General features: G+C 55.0%; 1 protein-coding gene and 1 long non-coding RNA gene across 17 annotated transcripts in view; one reads left to right on the top strand and one right to left on the bottom strand.

The window, feature by feature from the left end:
- Positions 1 to 20,741, top strand: part of NRG2 (neuregulin 2) — a 241,148-nt gene extending 220,407 nt beyond the window's left edge. Inside the window, exons 6-13 of the mRNA XM_077897475.1 lie at positions 4,753 to 4,829; positions 5,188 to 5,246; positions 9,674 to 9,869; positions 13,653 to 13,755; positions 15,900 to 16,023; positions 16,352 to 16,479; positions 17,301 to 17,528; positions 19,837 to 20,741. Coding sequence (XP_077753601.1) covers positions 4,753 to 4,829; positions 5,188 to 5,246; positions 9,674 to 9,869; positions 13,653 to 13,755; positions 15,900 to 16,023; positions 16,352 to 16,479; positions 17,301 to 17,528; positions 19,837 to 20,644 — 1,723 coding nt within the window. The 3' untranslated portion in view covers positions 20,645 to 20,741. The remainder of the gene's footprint in view (positions 1 to 4,752; positions 4,830 to 5,187; positions 5,247 to 9,673; positions 9,870 to 13,652; positions 13,756 to 15,899; positions 16,024 to 16,351; positions 16,480 to 17,300; positions 17,529 to 19,836) is intronic.
- Positions 1,103 to 17,379, bottom strand: LOC144313959 (uncharacterized). Of its 16 annotated transcripts, none has more exons than XR_013379600.1 (7): positions 17,277 to 17,379; positions 8,494 to 8,615; positions 7,822 to 7,887; positions 4,695 to 5,192; positions 3,366 to 3,441; positions 2,928 to 3,014; positions 1,103 to 1,305 (listed from the first exon to the last, which is right to left on the bottom strand). It is a non-coding gene; the product is annotated as an uncharacterized LOC144313959 (long non-coding RNA). The 16 variants fall into 16 exon arrangements; XR_013379609.1 differs by having other exon boundaries at positions 4,695 to 4,820; positions 8,494 to 8,709; positions 17,277 to 17,366; XR_013379599.1 differs by having other exon boundaries at positions 8,494 to 8,709; positions 17,277 to 17,364.
- Positions 20,742 to 21,421: the final 680 nt, after the last annotated feature.

The raw sequence follows: 21,421 nt of genomic DNA, 5'->3' as shown, positions 1-21,421 counted from the left end.
ACATTCCCCTCAGTGTTAGGCGAGACGGCCCAGACAGCCAGGCAGATGGGTGCCTCTTGCCCCAGTTGGCCTCCTCCGCTGGCTTCCCCCAGCCCCACCCTTCACCTGCTGCCATCCCTCGGCTGGCCTCCCCCATCGGGAATTGCAGGGGACTGTCCCAGCAGCAACAGCAGACCCCTCAGGGAAGTTCTCAGCCGGGACTCAGCAGCTCCTCATCCTTCCCCTTCTTCTGCCTCTCAGAGGGCTGCCACATTCATGCAACAGACCCCAGGGAACATTCTAGCCAGGAAAATGCTCTGAGCCCTCTGCAATAGATCTATAGAAACTCACAAGGGTTCTGGTGGACCTCACAGACTTCACCCAGCCCTGTAAGCCCCTCTTTTACCCCTCAACACACACATGCACACACACACACACACACACACACACAGACACCAGGCCTCTCCTTTTCCTTAGCCCCCCTGGACCCCAGAACTTTGAAAGAATCCAGCAGCCTCAAGTGAGATCAGCCCTGGCTCCAGGCAAGAGAGGTTTCAGCCACACAGGATGGGTGCCCGGGCCAAGGAAGGCCACGGGGGCCCAGGGCTCAGTGTGAGTGTACAGTGTGGAGTGAGATGCAATGAGCTAGGTGGGTTTGCACAGGGTCCTGCCAGCCAGGCCATACACCCCTAGGAGCCTCTAAGTCACACCTAGCTAAATCTGAGATTCTCTCAGAGGGCAGGAGCCTAAATCACTGTGAAGATGGGTCCTGTGGGCAACTGGGGTTCACCGCTTACAACGCGAAGTTAGTACCCAAAATCACTACCTCCCCATTTCAACCTGCCCTAGGTCAGCCCCAGCCAGGGCTCCTGGAACCAACTTCCCGGACTCCCTGAGCCCCCAGGGGAGAGGGGCGTCCCTGGTGAGGATCACTCTCAGGAGGGCAGGTCCTCAGAGCTGTGCTGGAGAAGGACAGGGGGGAGGGGGGCAGGGTGGAACCCAGAGGCCATTCTGGGGGCGGGGGAGCGGGGAGGGAGAGGGGGGCAGGCTTCTTGGGATTCCTGATGACACCTGAATGGAATAAAAAAGAAAGAATCTAGGCAATGGAACTCACGTCTTACCATTTGTGCTGTTTGTTTACTTTTTATTTTGATTTTTTTGCATTTCCGCTTAGCTTGGATAATGAAACTAGACTGGTCAGTTTCATTCCAGTTTCTATAAAAATCAGTTTTCCTTCCTGGTTTTCTGACACTTGTTGTTGTGTATTGGTTCAGAGCCCTGCAGGGAGTGTTGGAAAGCAGGCACACTCCGTCCCCTCCTGTTTTTCTGGAATTCAGAGCCAAAATAAACAGTGTCACAGATACTGGATTTTGTTTTTAGAAAACTTAGGAGGATTTGAAAATGGGGGTCCAAATCAAGGTGACTGTCTCCTGTCTGGGCCAGACAGAGGCCTCTGCACGTCTTGCTGCTTTCTCCTCTTCTCTCCATGTTTTTGTAGAGCACGGTTGGTGCGTGACTCTTGGGGACTGGTTCAGGGGATGATGACAGAACAAGACTCTCTTTCCAGCCCTGTGCACATACCAGCGGCATGCCTCCTTCTCCCATCAAGCTCATCCCCCGCCCCTCCTGCCCCCCACCCCTCCATGTTCAGATGGTTCTCCCATCCCATACCCATCTGCCTGCTCATCCTCTCCACATCTCCACCCCACTCTTCATGAGGCCAGAGACCCTTCACCCCCTCCAGTGCCCGGGGCACACCCTCATCCTTCATCCTCCCCCTCCCCCGGGTGAGGGCAGCACACATGGCATTATCCCCAGGCTACCAAAAGGAGAAACTGAGGCCCGGGACGTGGGTGAGAAACGGGGAGGCAAGAGTCCCAACCTCTCTGTCACCCCAGGTACAGCCCATGGGCTCTCCTCTCTGCCCATCTCACCTCTGCTCTTCTCCAGCCCTGGGCACAGACCCTCCCAAAGTCAGAGCTGATGACTTGGGGGAGGGCTGAGAAAGCTACGACCTGCCGCTCCTTCTAATTTGTCCCCTGTGCCCCTGAAACTCACAGGGCCCATCCCTGTTTTAGTGGGAACCTACCCACTACCAGGCAGCTCCCGACACGGGTCAGAACCCCCTCATTGTTGGTAGGTTTATTTAGCCCGTGCCCTGTTACTTGGTCCTGAGTGCAGGGTAGCAAGGCTCTAGGCCCAGCCTCAGAATCTTCCCCAGGGAAGCCCCGGGCTCCTGGACGTGGCCCATTCTCAATAAGTAGGGGTAAGGAGGGTCCAGGAGCCTGCTAGAAAGATTTGGTACCCAAAGAACAGTATACAGTGTCAGTCCCCAAACTCCTGTGCTGTGCCCTTCCCCCAGCCTTTCCTTTTGTTCAGCCAGCAGGGAACACACTTTCCCAGGGCAGGAAGATTAAGACCATATTTCTCAACAACAGGGGGCACACTCATGTCATAGACTGAGCACCCAGAGCTGTACAACTCAGTGGCCATGAAAGATAGAATACAGTCGGTTTAGTCCAGGCTGGTGCGGGATCAGAGATGCAGGGATACACTTACTTATCGGTGTCCAAGAACCATAGGACAGCTTCCCTGACTGTCAGCAGTGGGAATAAATTTCTGCTTTGGCCCCCTCCTGTCCCTGCACTACCCCATTCTCTCTCTAAAACACACACACACACACACACACACACACACACACACACACACACAAGCCAGGCTAATCTCAGACATTGGACACAGTCAAACCTATCTCTTTCTTATTCCTTTGCGGATTCCAAGAGTCATTTTGGCAACTTCCTGAGTCTTTATCCTCCTCTCCAAAGGTGCTGCTGCTTTAAAACTCACTTCTCCTCTCCAGCCCCCATCCCAAGTGGACATCAGTCTCTGAGAGCTGAGGAAGGAGAGCTGAGCCTGCCTGGAGCTGGTTGGGAAGCCTTAGCAAATACCTTCATTTTCCTGGGATGGGATGCTTAGATCAGAGAAGGATGATGCATTGACAGGATGGTAGCCTCCTCCTCCTCCTCCGAGCCACCCTGTTCAACAGGACGAGTGTGCATCAAGTTCCATTGTAAACTCCCCCACTCCCGCCACATTCTCCAGACACACTTCCCAGCCCTCCACCACTGCCCGCTGGCCAGGCGGGCCTCCACAGACACTGCCACCATTGCAAGGACCAGCCTCCTGCCTCCCCAGAGGGAAATGCCATCAAGGCCCAGAGAAGTTCCAGCTGTCTGCCCACCAACCATTCCCAGTCCCCCAGGCTAGATGGGGGCAACGGGATTTCTGTGAGTGTCCATCACAGCCAATGGCAACCACCCCTATAAGCTCAAGGGGTCGCTGATGGTTGATATCCACGAGAATGCTAAGAGGTAGAGTACACTCACCTCTTGAAGTTTACTGATTCATGTTGAACAGTGACCTATTCTTGAGGGAACACCGGTGATGGGGTTACCTCATTTCCTAAAGAAGAAGAGGCAGAGGCAGCCCAAACCCATCTCTGAGTAGGGGCTGGGGGTGGGATGGTCAGTCTGGCCCTGTCTCTAAGCTTCCCTTAGGGTATCTGGCCTTGCTGGGGTTTGGAAGATACTACAGCGCTGGGCATGTATCTCGGAAATCTGCAAGATAGGGACCCCCTTGAGAGTGGCAGCCAGAGAACAGAAGAAAATGGATCTTGAGGGTAGAGACATGGCCAGGGAGAGTGGGTGGTGCTCTGCAGCTACAGAGGACCCAACACGCGAGAACACACTCCCAGAGCCAGGCACTGATGGAGTAGCAGGTCGTGGGGGAAAGGACAGGCACCCCAGGGAGCCAGGAGACCCCTGACTGGAAGAGGTTTCAGGGTCCTCAGGGAGCCTGCTTCAGCCCTTCCCTCCACCCTGTGACGGTGGTTCTTGCCACCCCTACACCTGGCCTGGGCAGGCCAGCTTTGAACTGCTGGTAATTTCAGCTCCTCTTCAACCTCACCTGTTCACCACTAAGCCTTTTACCCCCATGTATTGCTCCAGGGCAGCCTTCCCCAAACCATGTTCATAAGGGTTCCTCAGGAAACATCTTCCATGGTCAAATAAATTTGGGACACACTGGAATATTTGGCTCTTTCCTCCTACAAAACTTCTCCTAGCCTTTCATATGCCAGCGTGCGCTGTAGCTCTACAAAGAAGCCTGGGAATGGATTTCCTAAATTTATTTGGCCACAGAACCCTCTTTGAGAGAACAGATGAAACATCTCCAAGGTCACTTTTGTCATGGGCACACAGTCTGGGAACAACATTCCCGAAGTTCTCCTTTGAGCTTTCTGGGGGCTGTTTCATGGATGAGAAAACCTGCCCAGGACCCTCGAGAGAAGCCGTTGGTAGGGCCTGGAAGGAGTGGCTTTGCAGAACTTGTTTTCTGGAAGGCTCCCAGCACCCTGCCTGACTGCCTGGCACCAAGGGGCTACCGTTCTTTTTGGGGTCCCAGGCAGGTCAGAAGGAAAGTCTCAACGGACCACAGGACAGTTAGGAATGAGGTTCCCAATTTCCCCACCCACTTCCCTAAATCATCCTCCTCTCTGCCCCACCCCTGCCCCCCACCACCCATGGAGCAACATCAATTAGAGAGATTTGGAAGACTGAGCCCTTCCCCCAGCCCCAAATCCAGCCCCTGCAGTGACGAGTGTGCCCCAGTGCCCAACTTGGTTTTCTCATTCATCACTGTGCACTTTGATTTCTAACCTGAGCCTCGTGGATGATGCCAGTTTGTTCTGTGATTTTTCCCCTTTTCCTTCTCCAGATGTCCAAACGGATTCTTCGGACAGAGATGTTTGGAGAAACTGCCTTTGCGATTGTACATGCCAGATCCTAAGCAAAGTATGTTTGAAGATACAAACACAAGTCCCTGCTCCTTAGAAAGCTTCCGGGTGCAGTCCCTTCCAATGTAGGGCATAGGGCCAGGGGTGTTGGTTGTTTTGATCTTTGGCTGTTTTGTTTTGTTTTGGTTTGGTTTTTCTGTTTTGTTTTGTTTTGTTTTGCTTTGTTTTTCATTTTTGGCCTAATCCTTGGGTTTAAAGTTCAGGGCTGCAGGTAAGGGGCAGAGTGGCCAGGCCAGTACAAGCGGTAACGGTGGCAAGGAACCCAGCTGGCATCGGCAGGAGCCCGTGCCGGGGTGTTGTGATGCCTGTGTCTTGCTATCCTGGCTCTCTCTTTCTGGTTTTCTTTCTTTTGGTAGGTGTCCTGTGGGATACACCGGGGACAGGTGTCAGCAGTTCGCAATGGTCAACTTCTCCAGTATGTCTCTTTCTTCTATTTCTTTCCTTCCCTGGTGACTGGCAATCTCCCCGTGCGGGAGGGCTGGGGCCTTGCTTAGCGAGACTAGGTGGGGTGGGGGGGACATGGGGGAGGAGGTATGGGGGGAGTGGTGGTGTCCCGGGCTCCTCTTAGTCTTCAGGGCTCACTAAAAGCCTATTCCGAGGAGACCGATGTGCCCCCTGCCACCCCCACCCCACTCCTCTCTCTTTGCTGGACAAAACAACTGCATCCTCTCTGCAGGCGACTGGAGCCACACTCAGGTCTCGGCAGCACCTCCCAGGTCAGGCAGCCTGACCAGCAGTGGGGGAGACATCAGGGCCCTCGCCGGCCTTTTAAGGCCTGTTTAAGGAGGTCACATACTGGTGGGGCCAGGCTGTGAATGTGCGCACGTTTGTGTGTGCCAGTATGTTTGAGAGAAATGGGCTCTCTGAAAGAGCCTATCTTCGGGTCTGGCCAGAGTTTGTTTGGTTTTGATTTGGGGTGATGGGGGAGAGTGGGGAACTGGGAATTGAGGAAGAACAAGCCCCAAGGCAGTGGTTCCCATGGAAGCCAGAGAGACCAGAGACCTCGCTTCGGCTCCAGGACAGGGTGGTGTGGGGGTTTGCACTCTGCTGAAAGAGAGAGGGCATGAGGATTCAAGGGATAATTGGTGATTCTCTCCAGGTCCTCTCTGGTCTGAGTCCCCATCCAGGACTTCATTCCTTTCTTTTCTTCTACTTGAGGTTGAACCTTTCTGGTTTGCATAGTTAGCTGGAAAAAAAATATGAGCCCCGCAGCAGAAAGATGAGGCCATAACTGTGGAGCGTTTTGAGGCCGGGAGCAATTTCTTCAAGTGCCACCAGGTGGAGGTGGAGCAGAGCAAAAAGCCCCAGGCCAGACTCTGGACCTCCAGACTGTTTGGGGGCCCAGCAGTCAGCTAGCCTGCAAGCCAGGATGAGGTCAGCCATACTCCAGAGCAGTCTAAGCCCCAGCTCGGCCCACCCCCACATCCCCCTCTCCAAGGAGGACAGCTGGGTCCCATGAAGAATTAGAAGCCAAAGAGATGGTGCCTGGGCAGAGAGAGGTGGAGCTCCAGAAGAGGCCCAGAGAGCACAATGGGGGTTGGAGGGACGGCTGGGAAGCATTTAGGTGGCCCTTTGGAGTAAAAGGGTTTGTGGGTTTGGGACTCAGGGCAGAGTAATGAGTCTTCCCAATCCTCCTTAGGCCACATCACAAAAGCCTAGAAATCATTGCCTCCTTCTCCCTGCTAGAGCCTGGAAGCCAAGACTTAAAGAGGAAAGTAGAGGCCCCCAGGGAGGTGGGGGCTGGGCAGCCAGGATGGTCAGCTGTCTTCACAGAGTGTGGGAGGCAGCACTCGGCCCCTCGTAAGAGCGGAGCTGTGGACAGGGCATGTGGTCCAATAGAATGTTGCAAAGCCCAGGTTCCCGGAAGAATTGCAAAGTCAGATCCAGCCCCACTGCAGGACCATAGATCAGGAGGGGCCTCAGCAGGAAACAGAGCGGCCAGGCTGAGGCTAAGGAGCAGGGGAGAGAGGCGGTGGAGGGCCTGTTCCTTTCCCCTCTCAGTCCCAGAGCCTCCCTGGCTTATGGGACTGTTCTGGAAAGGGAGTCCCATCCCATCATGAATCAGAGGAGCAGAGCCTCCAGAATTCGGCCACTGGCCAAGCTTCTCTGCCAGCTGGGCTGCTTCAGCTTTCAGCTCAGAGCTGCTTAGAGGGTCAGCAGGACCTTGGCGGGGCGGGGGGGGGGGGGGGGCGGTAAAGAAAAAGCCTAGAAATGCTGCCACAGGCCTTTCCGCCTAGTGTTATCAGGATCACGGCTATTACCTTTTCATGGAGGATTTATGTTCTTCACATACTTTGCCCAGAGCACTTTCTATACTGTTCTATCACATACTTGAAAAGGTAGTTAAAAAAATGCAAGCTGAAGTGTTCATTCAGGCTTTGGATTCACACAGATCTGAATAAAGATGCCAGCTGCTGAGCTCACTAGTTTTGGGGCCTCATAGAACCTCTCTGAGTTTGTTTTCTCACCTGCAAAATGGGGATAGTAACATTTACACCTGGAGGGGTGCCAGTGAGGATGAAGTGCAGTGATACATAAGGAGGCCTTATGGAGAGCCTGCTGCTGTAGTTGGAGGGCAGCTTAGCACCTCTCCCAGCTACTGCTGGTGTGGGGCAGGGGGCAGAAGGACCAGCTCTAGTGTCCTGGAGGCTGGCTCCCAGCAAGTCCTGAGCCAAGTGTCTGACATTGCCCCTCTGCCCAGACAGCCTAGACCAGATTACCTTTTGCAATGGCCATGGAAATGGAGCCTCTGGCCACAAGAGCTCTTTGAAGCTTCTCCTTCTTCCCCTGACAGCCCCTCCATTTCTCAAGAGTCAAACTTTGTGGATTTATATATCCCTCAAGTGAAAGAACACACACAGCTATGGACATCTACACAAACACATAAGCATATACTCACATGTGCAAACACATTCACACATACCCAAACACACAAGCATGTGCCTGCATTCACATGCAAAACACACACATTTGCTCACCCCTGTACACACCTGTGCTGATGCATGAGCATGTGTTCTCATCAGGGGCCCCACATCATGGCCTCCTCAGCCAGGACCCTGTAAGTGTGTGTCACAGGACAGGTCCAGGATGATGACTTTGTATATTGTCCAATAACCTAGCCCTCTTGGGAGTCCAGCATCAGGTTGCCATGGTCATGGGTCAGTATGCCAATTTCTGCTGGTAAGACCTGTCTATGATTCGGTGGTACCACTCCATACAGGCTGAGTGGCAGCCTATGAACATGATGAGTGGGAGACCTCTTTGACAGGAGCAGACTTAGCCACAGGCCCCTCAGACTGTATCCCTGGTGAGAGGGAAGTAGGGCTGCCTTCCTGGAGACTGAGCAAGCTCTCCATGACCTCACCTGTCCTGTTGGCCACCACTGGTCCCCCCCCCCAAATGGGACCGGCCTTTGACTGAAAGGGAAGGTCACTGAGGAGGCCCAGAAGCTGCTGTCACTATTATTTGGTTCCCAGGGCAGGGAAGCAGAAGAAAAGTCCTCAATGGCTTTCAGCCTCATTCGCTTCTCCAGGTGGTCATTCTCATGACCAGCCAGTCAGACCCAGGGACTCAATCAGCAGGACTAGCACAGGACTTCCTGCTGATGGTTCCCATGCTCTCCTTCCTCTAGAGGAGATGAGAATGTCAGAACACAATCTTACCTCCTCCCTGGGTCTCATGAGCTGCCTGTATACGCAGGGAGGCCACAGACTGGGCTCCTGTATGTGCACTGAGTGGCTCGCTGTCTGGGCTTCTCGCATCTTCCTCTCACTGTGTACAGCCACTTTTGACAGATGAGGAAACAGAGACTAGACTTGCCCATAGGCACCACAGCAAGTTAGGGACAAACAAACTCAGAGCCGATGGATGGGTGCTGGCTACATGAGAATGGTAGGCGAACTTTTCAGAAACACTGTAGAGATTTCTGGGCTCCCCCCCCCACGCCCTGATCCCATTGCCCTGGATGATTCTGAAGCAAGCCAGGTGGCAGAGCTCCCAGAGACCCAGTTTTAAGAGAGAAGAGATAAGAGGTGGAAAGGCTGGGTGCACTTGGAGACGCAGCGGGTCTGGGGCAGGGCTGGCCCTTGGGCAGGGGCCCTTTGATCTAACCCCTCTATGGCGTGGGTGCCCACTTCACAGGGCTCTGGAAGCGCACACTTACAATATGATTCCACTTCAAAAAGCGCAACTGGTCCACCATCTGACACCCACATGTTCTACAGGTGAATGCACTGGGCTCTACCTACAAGTAGCAGTTTGCTTTTCTAAGTAGTGAAATCTGACTCAAACCCCAGGGCCTAGACCCTGTGGGCTTCTAGGGTGTTGCAAGTGTCATGTGGAGAAATGACCTGCTGCCTGGAGCTTCCTCCTCTCCCCATATACTCAAGCGTCTCCATGCCCAGGCTCCCTGTAGATGAGCAGGCCAACCACACCTCTGGAGGCAGGACGCAGCCAAGGGCCAGCCTGAGCAGCCCCATGCCCTTGTTCTGAACAGAGAAGAGGGCCTAATGAATGAGCTCAGCGCTGAGCAGACAGTCTCCAGGCAGGGCATGAGAATATGGAAATCCTGGCACTGGAGCCAGGGTGAGGCAGGGAAATAGGGACTCCTCAGACCACCACCCCCACTCACCTCTCTTCCCTGGGACACCTGCCAACTGACTCTCACGCCTCTGCCTCCCCACCAGGTACTAACCCCACAACTCATCTCTAAAGAACCTGCCCTGCCTGCTGATCCTAACATTTCCTCTCTCCACCTTCCTTCAGGGGTCTTGGGGACTGAATGCCAGGGTGGGGGCTCAGGAGGCCGGGAGGGGACACCACTAACCTGCTTTCACCTCACAGGCTGGCTGCTGGTGTCTGAAGAGTCCTGACCAACGTTTCTCTCTCTCTCTCTCTCTCTCTCTCCCTCCCTCTCCCTCCTGCCCTCCCTCGCCCTCCCCACTCCTCCATCTCTCTCTGTATCTCTCCCTCCATCCTTTCCCCTCTGTGACCCTCTTCTCTTCTGCACTGCCAGAGCACCTTGGATTTGAACTAAAGGGTATGGAGCTCTATGTATCGGTCAGTGCCATCCACACCACTCCTCTCCGCAGCCTCTGACACCATGTGTGCTGGACGTTTAGTTTCCTTCCCCCAAAATGGAAAAGGGATGATTCCAAAAATCTCCTCTGGCCCCACCAAGATGTCCTATCATAAACTATATTGATCTAGGGGAGACAAGGAGCTCAGAAGAGCAGAGCACCCTAGGGTTCAGACTGTGTGCCCTGTGTACAGTGGCAGCCCCTTGCCTGAGGCTGGTCACTGGGAGGCCTCACGGGGGAGGAGCAGCCTGAGCTGTGCTACCCAGTAGGTTGGCCGGACAACAGTCGGGCCCCTGCAGAGCTGGTGTCCAGAAGCCACAGAATCCTGGCTTGGAGAGTTGTGCAGAGGGGCATCCTCTTCAGTTTAACTCTAATCTTCCTTTCTGTTCCCACTTCCATTTCCATGGCTTTCCATTTTGCACTGCGCTGGCAGCTGAGAACACCTTTGTGCCTCTGGCCCCTGCCCTGTGTCTGTCTACCAGGCTTTGCCATCTGCTTGAGGCTGTCACTCCCTCCATGAACTGTCTCCACAATGGCAGGCGTGTTCGCCTGTGGGCAAGACAAGCCAGGGTCTAGGGCAAGCCGGCCTTTGGTACTTGCCCTCCTGCTCCCTGGCTCAGAACCTCACTTCCCTCCCACTACTGCCCTCTGGGCCCTGGGAGACACCTTGAGTGGGAAGGGACCTGAAGGGGTCATCTGTCCTCTCTCTGTGCTGGGAGGCTCCACCCCAACCTCAAATGTCCAGACATGTTACAGCAGGAAAAATGTAGGGGCTCAGAAAGGTCGAGGCTTTGGTGGGGTCAGATGCAGTGCAGAACCTGCAGTATGAAAAGGCTGTTCTGGAGGCAGGTCTGGGGAGGCACTAGCTCCCTCACCACCTAGCCCCTATCAGCTGTTCTCAGAAGACAGAGCTCAAAGTCTATGCAAGAGTGTGTCTGTCTGCTGCCAGTGATGGGTTGGGAGGAGAAGGGCTGAGTCTGCGTGGTGTGTATGATCCTGGCAGGGGTATGTGAGGCAGACCTGCAGGGGTGTGTATGTTGTGGGGGGTGGAGATGTCACATACCCTGTGAGGCCTCCCAGTACAGGATGCTGAGTGCATGAAGGTGTGCAGCGGGACATCTTTGTGTTAAGGGCTGAGCATCGTGCAGGTGGCACTGTGAGGGTGTGAAGGTGAATGTGAGTGGGCTCAAATACGTCTGTGTTTGTAACGGTGGTCTGTATGTCCATTCCTGCACCAACTCAACAAGCATCTACTGAACCCCAGAATTTGCCAGACTGGTGATCTGGCATACAGAGTCCCTGCCCTCCCGGTGCTCAAATTCACAGGATGAGACAGACAACAAACAGGAAAGATATCAGGTGGTGGTAAGTGCCATGCCAAATAAAAGAAGGTGATGGGACGGTGCCTAGCTGGGGAGGGAGTTACCTTAGCTAAGTGGCCAGGAAAGGCTTCTGCGATGGCGTAACATGTGGGTTAAAGCCTGATGGAAAGTAGGCAACCCTGCAGACAGCGGGGGGAGTGTTTGAGGAGGGGACACGGCAAGTTAGGGATGGTGTGGTTAGACTGAGCTTGCCTTAATCAATGGGTAGAAGGAATGCCAGCAACTCTGGGCACAGCAGACATGAGGACTGGACCACCAATGGGACATAATAGGAAGTGTTTGGGTGATTGGGTTGGACTCAAGTTGCAGGGGGCAGCCATTGTGAGTTTTAAGAAAATAAGTAAATGGTCTGCTGGCTTTGGGGCAAAGAACAGACTGGGCTGAGGGACAGGCTGGGAGGAGTGGAGGCGGAGGTGACCAGCTATCCAGGTGAGAGTTGCCATCACCTTGGACTGAACTAGAAGTGGTGGAAGTGGTCCAAGCCAGACTCTACTTGGGAGGCAGAGCTGAGAAGCGCTGCTAAAGCACCAGGTATCAGAGCAGGTGGGAGAAAGGACTCATTGGCAGTGATTCCAAGGTCTGGGGCCAGAGTGACAAGAAAACAGGGGCTGCCACGGACAGGAGGAGAAGGGCAGGGAGCAGGTCTAGAAAGAAGCTGGGGAATCTGCACTTCTGTTTGGCCTTGGCCCTTGGGTAGAGGAGTCTGGAGCTCAGGGAGAAGTCAGGGCAGGAGATACAAATTTGAGAGTCACCTGCATACAGATAGTTTTCACGTGAGCTGCATGAGATCACGAGAGGAGAGAGGGCAGGTGGAGGGAAGAAAGCAGCCTGTGAGCTCTGGGCCCTTCCACCTCTGGGCCCACATAGAAAAGTAAGAAACAACTGAAGTAGGAAGCAGCAACTGAACAGGTCAGCCAGTGGAGGAGGAGGACACCCAGGAGAGAAGAACCATCCAGGGGGAGTAGGCCCAACCGGGGGAGTCAGCTGTCGGGGAAGCAGATGACCCTGGGACTTTGCAGTAGGACATTGTCGGTGACCATGACCAGAGTGGTCTCAAAGGAGTGATGGAGACAGATATCCCCATTGGAGAGGACTGGGGCGGGGGGTGGGCAGAGATGAGAACTGGAGGCAGGACATGGACCACAGAGCCCAGAGAGGGGGGTCCAGGGTGGAGGGATGTTTAAGACTGCATGATGGCGTGTATGTATATGCTTCCCTAGACATGTATGAGAGAACTTTTGTGAAGGTGTCTGTGTACAGATAGGCAGAGTTCAAAGCTATGTGTGTCTGGAGGGTTTGGACTCCCAGTGTTTGCTAGTGGGTACACACTGGAGGTGCTGCAAACCCAAGGACTTAGGGACATTTCCCAGGGCTCCCTAGGTGTTGGGGTCTGGCCTCCATGTGTCCCTGTACTGGGGAGAGGGAGCTGTGAGAAGAGAAGGGGCCAGCTGGCAGGTGTAGGAAGGGGCAGGGAGTGTCTAGGCTCCTGCTGTCCCCTTTTTCCTTTTCTTCCTCCTTGTTTTCTCTGCTCTAGAAGGGCCGGAGTTGCCCCACCAAGAAATGGGAGGTGGAGGGGATAGTCGGTTCTTTGTGACGGCTTTGAAGCCCAGCCTAGCTCAGCTCCTCTGAAAGGGTGGGGGCTGCTCCATGAGCACAAGAACTGTTGTAGGCATCAGGGACCATGCTGCCACTCATGGGCTTCTCACAGCAAAGGGAAAGGCTGGAGTGGGCCAGGGCCATGTGCTTTCTAGGCCCAGGGGTAAACCAAGGTCTTTCTTTCCATGCCCCACTCTATGGGCCTGGTCTGCTCTGTCCCTGCTCCTGGCATCCCTCCTAGGTCCAACCTCTGGGTCTGTCACTGGCCCAGCACAAACTACACTCCACTTCTTGGCAAAGCTGACACGGCAAACCAGGCCTTTGCCCAGGGTCTACATGTTCACTGCCTTGAAGAATACCTGTGCCCAACCCATCCAGGCTCTCTGAGGCCATTGTAGAGTCGGTCAAGGTTGCTGGTCAAAATGGGTTGCCCCCACTATAGTCTTTGGAATTTCACCTCCATCCTACTCACTTCCATCCCCCTGCATTTTCCATTCACATGCTCTGGGCAGGGTGTACGGTTTGGGAAGGTGAATTCAGGGGTAGTCACTTGGGACCAGATCCATGGTGGGTAGATTTTGGGGCAACAGAAGGCAATCCAGGAGGGAGGGGCTAGCTGGGGAAGGAGATGCAAGGAGCTGGGAGGCCCTGAGCTGACAGGAGCCCGAAGCTTTGGGGGTGGGAAGGGGGACATCTTTGCATCACTGTCCCCATAGATCTGCCTCCTGCCGTGTTCCCTCATATTCTCTACCTCTGCCTCTGCAGAAGCCGAGGAGCTGTACCAGAAGAGGGTGCTGACTATTACTGGCATCTGTGTGGCACTGCTGGTGGTGGGCATTGTCTGCGTGGTCGCCTACTGCAAGACCAAGTAAGTGCCAGGCACCCGGGCCTGCGGGAGGCCAACTAGGGATGGGCCTCCAGGACTGCTAACCCCTCCACCCACCCCGATGTCTGGCCTAACCACCCCCCACCCTCCTGTGCCCCAACAGCCCCTGCAGAGTCCTCTGAGCTGGTACAAGGCCAAAGGGCTGGGCCAAGAAGCAGGAGCAGAGGGAAGAGAAGACAGGCCCCAGAGCAGTGAATAAGAATTGTCAAGAGCACAGGTGTTGGAAGAAGAAAGATCTGGGTTCAAATTCAGCTCTCCCATTTGCCATGACCCTGAGCAAATGGATAGACTTCTCAGAGTCCTCATCTGTAAAGTGGGAATGATCCTAGTATGTACCTCAGAGGACACTGTGTAGGAGCATCTGCCCTGTCAAATAGGCAGGCAGGCAGGCAGGCAGGCACACTGCAGCTGTGTTGGGGATGGGGAAGCACAGAAAGGCAGACTACCTTCCCAGGGGACAAAGAGGCCTCAGGAGGGACTGTGTAGTCCCACCCAGAAGAGAGCTAGGCCAGAACACAGCAAAGATGAGGCTAGGTCACATCTAGGCAGAGGAAAGATGAGGGAAGAACCTCGAGGCAAGGGGAAGAAGGGTGCAGAAAGGGGGTGCTGGGCAGTTCCTGTAGAATAGTGCAAGGCAACAGACAAATGCTAGACAGGATCAGTTGTGTTCCAAGAGCATAAGCAGTCCAGACTAGTTGGAGCAAAGGCCCGGGGTCAAGAAGAAGAGAGATAGGACTCTAAGAAGACAGCTGGATGTACAAGGGCACGTAAGGGACCAGGGCATAGGGCATTGAATCCTAAGCTAGGGAGCCTGGATTCATCCTATAAATGATAGGGAGTCCATGACGGTTTTAGAGTGATGTAGTGCAGAAAAAGTGACAGGTCTGGGCCTAACCACTACTTAGGGGACTGAGTCCCTCAGTCTTGACTCTTGCTGTGCCTACCCATGGAATCTGAGGCCCTGCCAGTCTTGGGAGTTAGAGCGCAAGGAGCCCAGAGGAGACTGGGCCCAACAAGAAAAACTGAGGTCAAGAACTAGAAGAAAAGCAAACCCCTATTCTAAGCTCCAGTGCATTTATTCATTTAATGAAAAAACTTTCATTCAATGCCCTCCTGGATACCAGGCCCTCCACTAGGCACATGGCTGGTGCTCTAAGCAAGGTGTCCAGTGTAACGGGGTACATTTTGGGGGTGCCTAGTCTCAGCTGGAGGCCAAGAAGGGCTTCCCCGAGGAAGAAGCTTTTAGGCTGAGCTTGGAAGAAGAGTAGGAGTTAGCAGGTGAAGAGGCTGAGTGTGTTCCAGTGAGTGTAGTATTTCATGCAGAGCCGCAGAGGCCAGAGGCGACCAGCACAGTGAAGGATCAGAACAGAGCCCTCAGAGGCCAGAGCAAGGGTGAGGAGAGGGCCGTGAGAGAGGGCCAGTGCAGGCCTTTCAAGGAGAGTGATGTAATGGATCATTACAGAACAAACATATTGGGTACTTAATATGGCCAAAGTAGAGTAGTCCCACAAGCATAGCTCACCACAGCTCCATGTTTTATTTTCCTCATTGCACTTTACCAAAAGTACCTTGTTCATTAATTTATATGGTTATTATCTGCCTTCCCTACTGGCCTGCAAGCTCCATGGGGGTAGGGATCATGTCTGTCACCTTCTCTGTTTTAAAACAGCATCTGGCACATGGTAAAAACCCAAGAAATAGCGAATGAATGAATGAATGAATGAACCACTGCTTGAGTATTTTATCTGCTCTTAATTCTCAGTGGACTGGGAATGGAAAAGTGGTCACCCACTTTAAGATGAGGAAAGTGAAACATGGAGAGTTTTAAGTAACTGGCCCAGGATTTCACAGCTAGGAATGGTGGAGTTCTAGTCTCTCAGCAGAGCCAAAGCTCAGAACCCATTCGCACAGGTCCTGCCAAATCCAAGCTGGTGGTGCGAGTGGAGGAGGTAGATCAGGAGTGGAGGAGGTAGATCTGCGAGCAGCCGGAGCGCAGGAAGAGCAGTAGCAGGAGAAGGCCCTGGCATCCAGGCAGAAGGAGAAGAGTTCCCCTGGAGGGATAGCTAGGGAACTTCATACACATGTGGGGGGTGGGTACCAGGCTAACACACCCTTCTCCTGTGCAGAAAACAGCGGAAGCAGATGCATAGTCACCTCCGGCAGAACATGTGCCCAGCCCACCAGAACCGGAGCTTGGCCAATGGCCCCAGCCACCCCCGGCTGGACCCTGAGGAGATCCAGATGGCAGATGTGAGTGGTGTTCCCAGAATCCCCTTGGAGCCTTCACTGGCTAGCCAGCCTCGTCGTGCCCCCTGCAAGGCCAGGCCAGGGCAGAAGCCAGCCCATCTCATGTTCAGCCTTGCCTGCTAGCCTGGCCTCACCAGGATGACTGGCCTCACTCTACCTACTTCCTCAAGGGGTTGATTTGCTGGGGTCATCGCTGCCCTAACACCAAGTCACTTATCCAGTGGACAACTCCCCAACCTAGAGCTTAGCACTTTGCTTCTCCATCACCACCTGGAAAGAGGGCCAACTCCATCACCCAGCACTAACTCCTGTCCAACTGTGTCTGTTGCAGTATATCTCCAAGAACGTGCCAGCCACAGACCATGTCATCCGGAGGGAAACCGAGACCACCTTCTCTGGGAGCCACTCCTGTTCTCCTTCTCACCACTGTTCCACAGCCACACCCACCTCCAGCCACAGGTGGGCACCACCCTGGCCCACACAGATTTGCAGATTCCTCCACGCACACCCACAGGAAGCATGCACACATCTTCCTGGAGACATACAAAGAGAACCCCCCCACACCCAGCCAGGCTAGGCTCTGTTTTGAGAGTCCCTGAGTCAGAGGAAGGAAATGGACCAGAACCCACCACTAAACGTTCATCTAGCTCCTCAGAGGGCCAGATTTCCTCTTTCAGTCTAAACCAGCCTCTGAGAAACAACAGCATCACTATGCTCCCACCTGACGTTTAGTATGGGCACCAAGTTATCGGCGTAAAGTGCCTCCTCATTCAAACACCCAGACCTATTTGATGCCCCCTCCTGCGTTGGCCCATATGAACCTAGTCCACCTTAGCTTCCCTTTCTTTAGAGGTGGGGAGGTCTGCCCCAGCACAAAGGTTCACAGAGCTCAAGCAATAACATGGTTGGCCCCCTTCTTCCCTGGGAAGTGGCATGGAATAGGCAGGGCCCCCATGTGTTGGCCACCAGGGCTGTGTTCTTGACACAGGTGAGTGAAAACCATAGGAGAGGAAGGGTCCCAGACAGGAGGCCCCAGGCCGAGGCCAGGGGGAGCTTGGCTGGTGGCACAGAGGAAAAGAGGCTTGTGCACATGGGAGCTCACCCCTCCACAGGACACTCAGCCCTCCTTCTTCCTACAAGATACAATACATTGGCTCAGAGTGAAAAAGGATAGTGCCTGAAATGAAATGAACCAGGGAGGGGATGGGCCTGGGACCCCACCTGCTGGGCTGTCCTGCCCCTTCCTGATCCCTCACCTTTCCTCCATCTGGCTTCTCCAGGCATGAGAGCCACACGTGGAGCCTGGAACGTTCTGAAAGCCTGACCTCCGACTCCCAGTCGGGCATTATGCTGTCATCAGTAGGCACCAGCAAGTGCAATAGCCCGGCGTGTGTGGAGGCCCGGGCGCGGCGGGCAGCAGCCTACAGCCTGGAAGAGCGGCGCAGGGCTGCTGGGCCACCTTACCACGACTCCATAGACTCCCTGCGTGACTCCCCACATAGCGAGAGGTCAGTTCCTGCCTTGTGACTCATGCCCCACCTTGGCCAGAGAATGGCACCGCTGACCCAGGCCTGTCCCTGAGGGCACCACAGAGACACTCTAGAGATTCTCATGCCTGTATTTCAGATTGGCCAGCAGGGTCCCTGAAAGGTTCAATGCTCGGCTCAAGGTCATCAGTATGGTCTTGACAGGCTGGGATTGCAGCCGGGCCACTGGACCCTAGTGCGGAGAGGCCATCTGATTTAATTATCCTACTTGGACACTCTTCAAAGTAGAAGGGGATGTTAATAATTGTACTAGAACATCAGGAACAAAGGGGCTGTTCCAGGCATACCAGAACATATGGTAGCCCTACCCTGGTGTCACCCAGAGGCCCCATGTCCTGGCAGGAACAGAAAGACACCAAGATCGAGCAGATTGGAGGGTGAGAGGGGAGGCTGTCTGCAAGGAGTGCTGGCTGGGCACGAGCTAAGAGTGACTTCAGGCCCTGGCAGTATCAGCAGCAAGACCCAAGGATCAAGACACCAGAGTTTCTGAGGAATGGATGGAGTGAGAACCAGGAAACTCCCCTTGTTCCCTGACTGCATGCCAGGAGTCACAGAAGGCCAGCCCTCCACCTTGTTTAGCCCTCGGCAAGTAGGGTCTGTGGGAGGACAGCAGAGAAAGGTGCATAGTACTGGCAACTCCAGGCAGGAGTAGAGAGAAAATGTTCTCCTGCTCTAACTTAGCCTACTCCGTGTCAGCCCTCCCTTAGCAGGCCTGCCTGGAGACCCAGAGATGGCCCACCTGGTTCTTGATCCCGAGGAGCTCTGAGCCACAGACACAAACCAGTGAAGCTTATAGCCACTTATGGAACATACTAGGCACAGGCCATTCTACCAGGGCGAGACCCAGTCTCTGACTACAGGCTCTAGAAAGTAGCCGGGTTTCAAGACCAACCTTTCAAAGCCCAACTCCATCACCTGCGTGGTTTGGAGCAGGTTGATCACCCCTGTGTTGTGTTTCCTCAGCTGTAGATCATGAAATACAGTACCTGTCACACATGGTTCTTTTGAAGGCCATCAGAGATCATGTGCATGTAGCTCTCCGACGCCTACCTACCTACACTAGGAGTAGCTATTGTTTTCAGTAGCAATAGGACTTCTTAGTGGTTGGGAGGTAGAGAGACAGGGAGAACACTCCAGGCAAGGGGAGCATCCTGAGTTGTTCCAGCAGAGGCGCTTGAGAACATGGCTAGTGAGTGAAGTGCCCTGAGCAGGGTGAGCTGTAGGGAAGCGGAGGTGGGCCTGAACAGATAGGCCCGGGCCAGGTAGCTGTGGCTGATGGCCATGGGCTCTGCTTAGAATGTGGGCCCTGGATGGGTAAGCAGGAAGGATCCCTTAAGCAAAGTGTGATGTTAAAAGATTGCTCTGGAAACTGCATACAGTGGAGGAGAGGCCCTGGAGTGCATTAATGACTGGAGTGAACAACTAAGCCCAGAATGGAGTAGAGCTGGGTATGGTGTGTGTTTCAGGAGACAGGAACGGTAGCTAATTGGATGTGCATTTGAGAGAGGGAAGACAGGTGATTCTGAAAGAGTAATGGGGACTTTATTTTTTTTAAAGATGTATTTATTTATTTATGACAGACAGAGAGAGAGAGAGAGAGGCAGAGACACAGGCAGAGGGAGAAGCAGGCTCCATGCACCGGGAGCCCGACGTGGGATTCGATCCCCGGTCTCCAGGATCGGGCCCTGGGCCAAAGGCAGGCGCTAAACCGCTGCGCCACCCAGGGATTCCCGTAATGGGGACTTTAGAAAGCAATGGGGTCTAAGTTCTGATTCCTGCCCGGCATTGGTTCAAATCCCCACTCCACCACTTCCTGGGGCTATGAACTTTGAGCAAGTCATTTAAATGTTCTGAGCCTGTTTCCTCGTGTGTAGTGTGAGGCTAACATAAGAGTCTTACGGAATTCCTGTATTAGATGGTACGCGTCCAATGCCCCAGCCCGAGCCTGACCTAAAGCAACCGTTCCGAAATGGTGGTGACTGTGGGCATCCCCCACACCCAAGGCTCCTTCACGGAGCAGCATCAGGCACTGGCACGTTCCGTTTGATTCGTTGAAGGGCTCATCCTAACAGCGCCAAGGAATGAGCACTGTGGTGATCCCCGCTTAACAGATAAGGATCCCGAGCCTGGGAGAGGTTAAGGAAAGTGCTTCAGGTCAGTGAGGATTCTAGCAGGCGGGGCTCCCAGGCTAGACCGCGGCTTCGCGTTGGGATCCACCCCCTCCACCGGGGCGCGGAGCCCCGGCCCACGCCTCTGCCTCTCCCCACAGGTACGTGTCAGCGCTGACCACGCCCGCGCGCCTCTCTCCCGTGGACTTCCACTACTCGCTGGCCACGCAGGTGCCGACTTTTGAGATCACGTCTCCCAACTCGGCGCACGCCGTGTCTCTACCGCCGGCCGCGCCCATCAGCTACCGCCTGGCGGAGCAGCAGCCGCTACTACGACAGCCGGCGCCCCCGGGCCCAGGGCCCGGGCCCGGCGCGGACATGCAGCGCAGCTACGACAGCTACTACTACCCTGCGGCGGGGCCCGGGCCGGGGCCGGGGCCGGGGCCGGGGCCGGGGCCGGGGCCGGGGCCGCGGCGTGGGGCCTGCGCACTGGGCGGCAGCCTAGGCAGCCTGCCCGCCAGCCCCTTCCGCATCCCGGAGGACGACGAGTACGAGACCACGCAGGAGTGCGCGCCCCCGCCCCCGCCCCCGCCCCCGCCGCGCCCGCGCGCCCGCGGCGCGTCCCGCAGGACGTCGGCGGGGCCCCGGCGCTGGCGCCGCTCGCGCCTCAACGGGCTGGCGGCGCAGCGCGCACGCGCGGCGCGGGACTCGCTGTCGCCGAGCAGCGGCTCGGGGGGCGGCTCAGCCTCCGCCTCGGACGACGACGCGGACGGGGCGCTGGCGGCCGAGAGCACGCCCTTTCTCGGCCTGCGCGCGGCGCACGACGCGCTGCGCTCGGACTCGCCGCCGCTCTGCCCCGCGGCCGACAGCAGGACTTACTACTCCCTGGACAGCCGCAGCACGCGGGCCAGCAGCAGACACAGCCGCGGGCCGCCCCCGCGGGGCAAGCAGGACTCGGCGCCCCTCTAGGGGCCCCGCCGCCCCTCCGCCTCGCCTGCCCCACTGTCTTTAGGGAGAACAGAGACCACCGCCTGGAGAGAGAGAGGAGGGAAAAAAGAAATAAAAATATTTTTATTTTCTATAAAAGATAAAAAGTATAACAAAATGTTTTATTTTCATTTTAGCAAAAATTGTCTTATAATACTAGCTAACGGAAAGACGTTTTTATAGGGAATCTATTTATATGTAACATCCTGATTTACAGCTTCAGGAAAAAAAAAAAGAAACAACAAAAAAAGACAGATGGGCCAATTTTTTGACTCTTTAATAGAAACCTATATTGTGGTGCCTTTTGCTGTACGCTAATCTGGAGCTCCTGGAGAGAAGTCGGGTTGTGGGGTGGAGTGCGGGGGGCGGGGGGGGGGGGTGAGGGAGATGTAGGATCTCAAGCTGGCAAGGATGAGAGGAAGCTGGCAAAGAAGAGGCCTGCTGGGTGCTGGTGGGGGCGGGCAGGGGATTGGCCCTGAGGAAGGAAGTGAGGCCAGGAGTAGCCTTGCCCCCAGGCAGGATCTTGAGTCCCAGACCCATGAAGCTCCTAGGCTTGGAGCTGGAGTTGGGGTCAGGTGACATTCAGGGGGAGACTTGAGTCCCAGCGACAGCAACCAGGACAGGGGAGGGAGCCTCCCCGCTCCTTACAGCTAATAAGGGAGGGGGCACTGAGAAAGGTCTTCCCAACAGTCCCGGCGCCAGGGAGGGGGCAGCTCTGCCAGGGCCCCAAAGTTGCGGCTCCTCCTCACCTATGGCCTC

Source organism: Canis aureus, chromosome 5, assembly GCF_053574225.1.
Source record: "Canis aureus isolate CA01 chromosome 5, VMU_Caureus_v.1.0, whole genome shotgun sequence".
Taxonomy (NCBI): Eukaryota; Metazoa; Chordata; class Mammalia; order Carnivora; family Canidae; genus Canis; species Canis aureus.
Note: the sequence above shows the minus strand (reverse complement) of the source record. Positions and strands in the feature narration are given on the sequence as shown.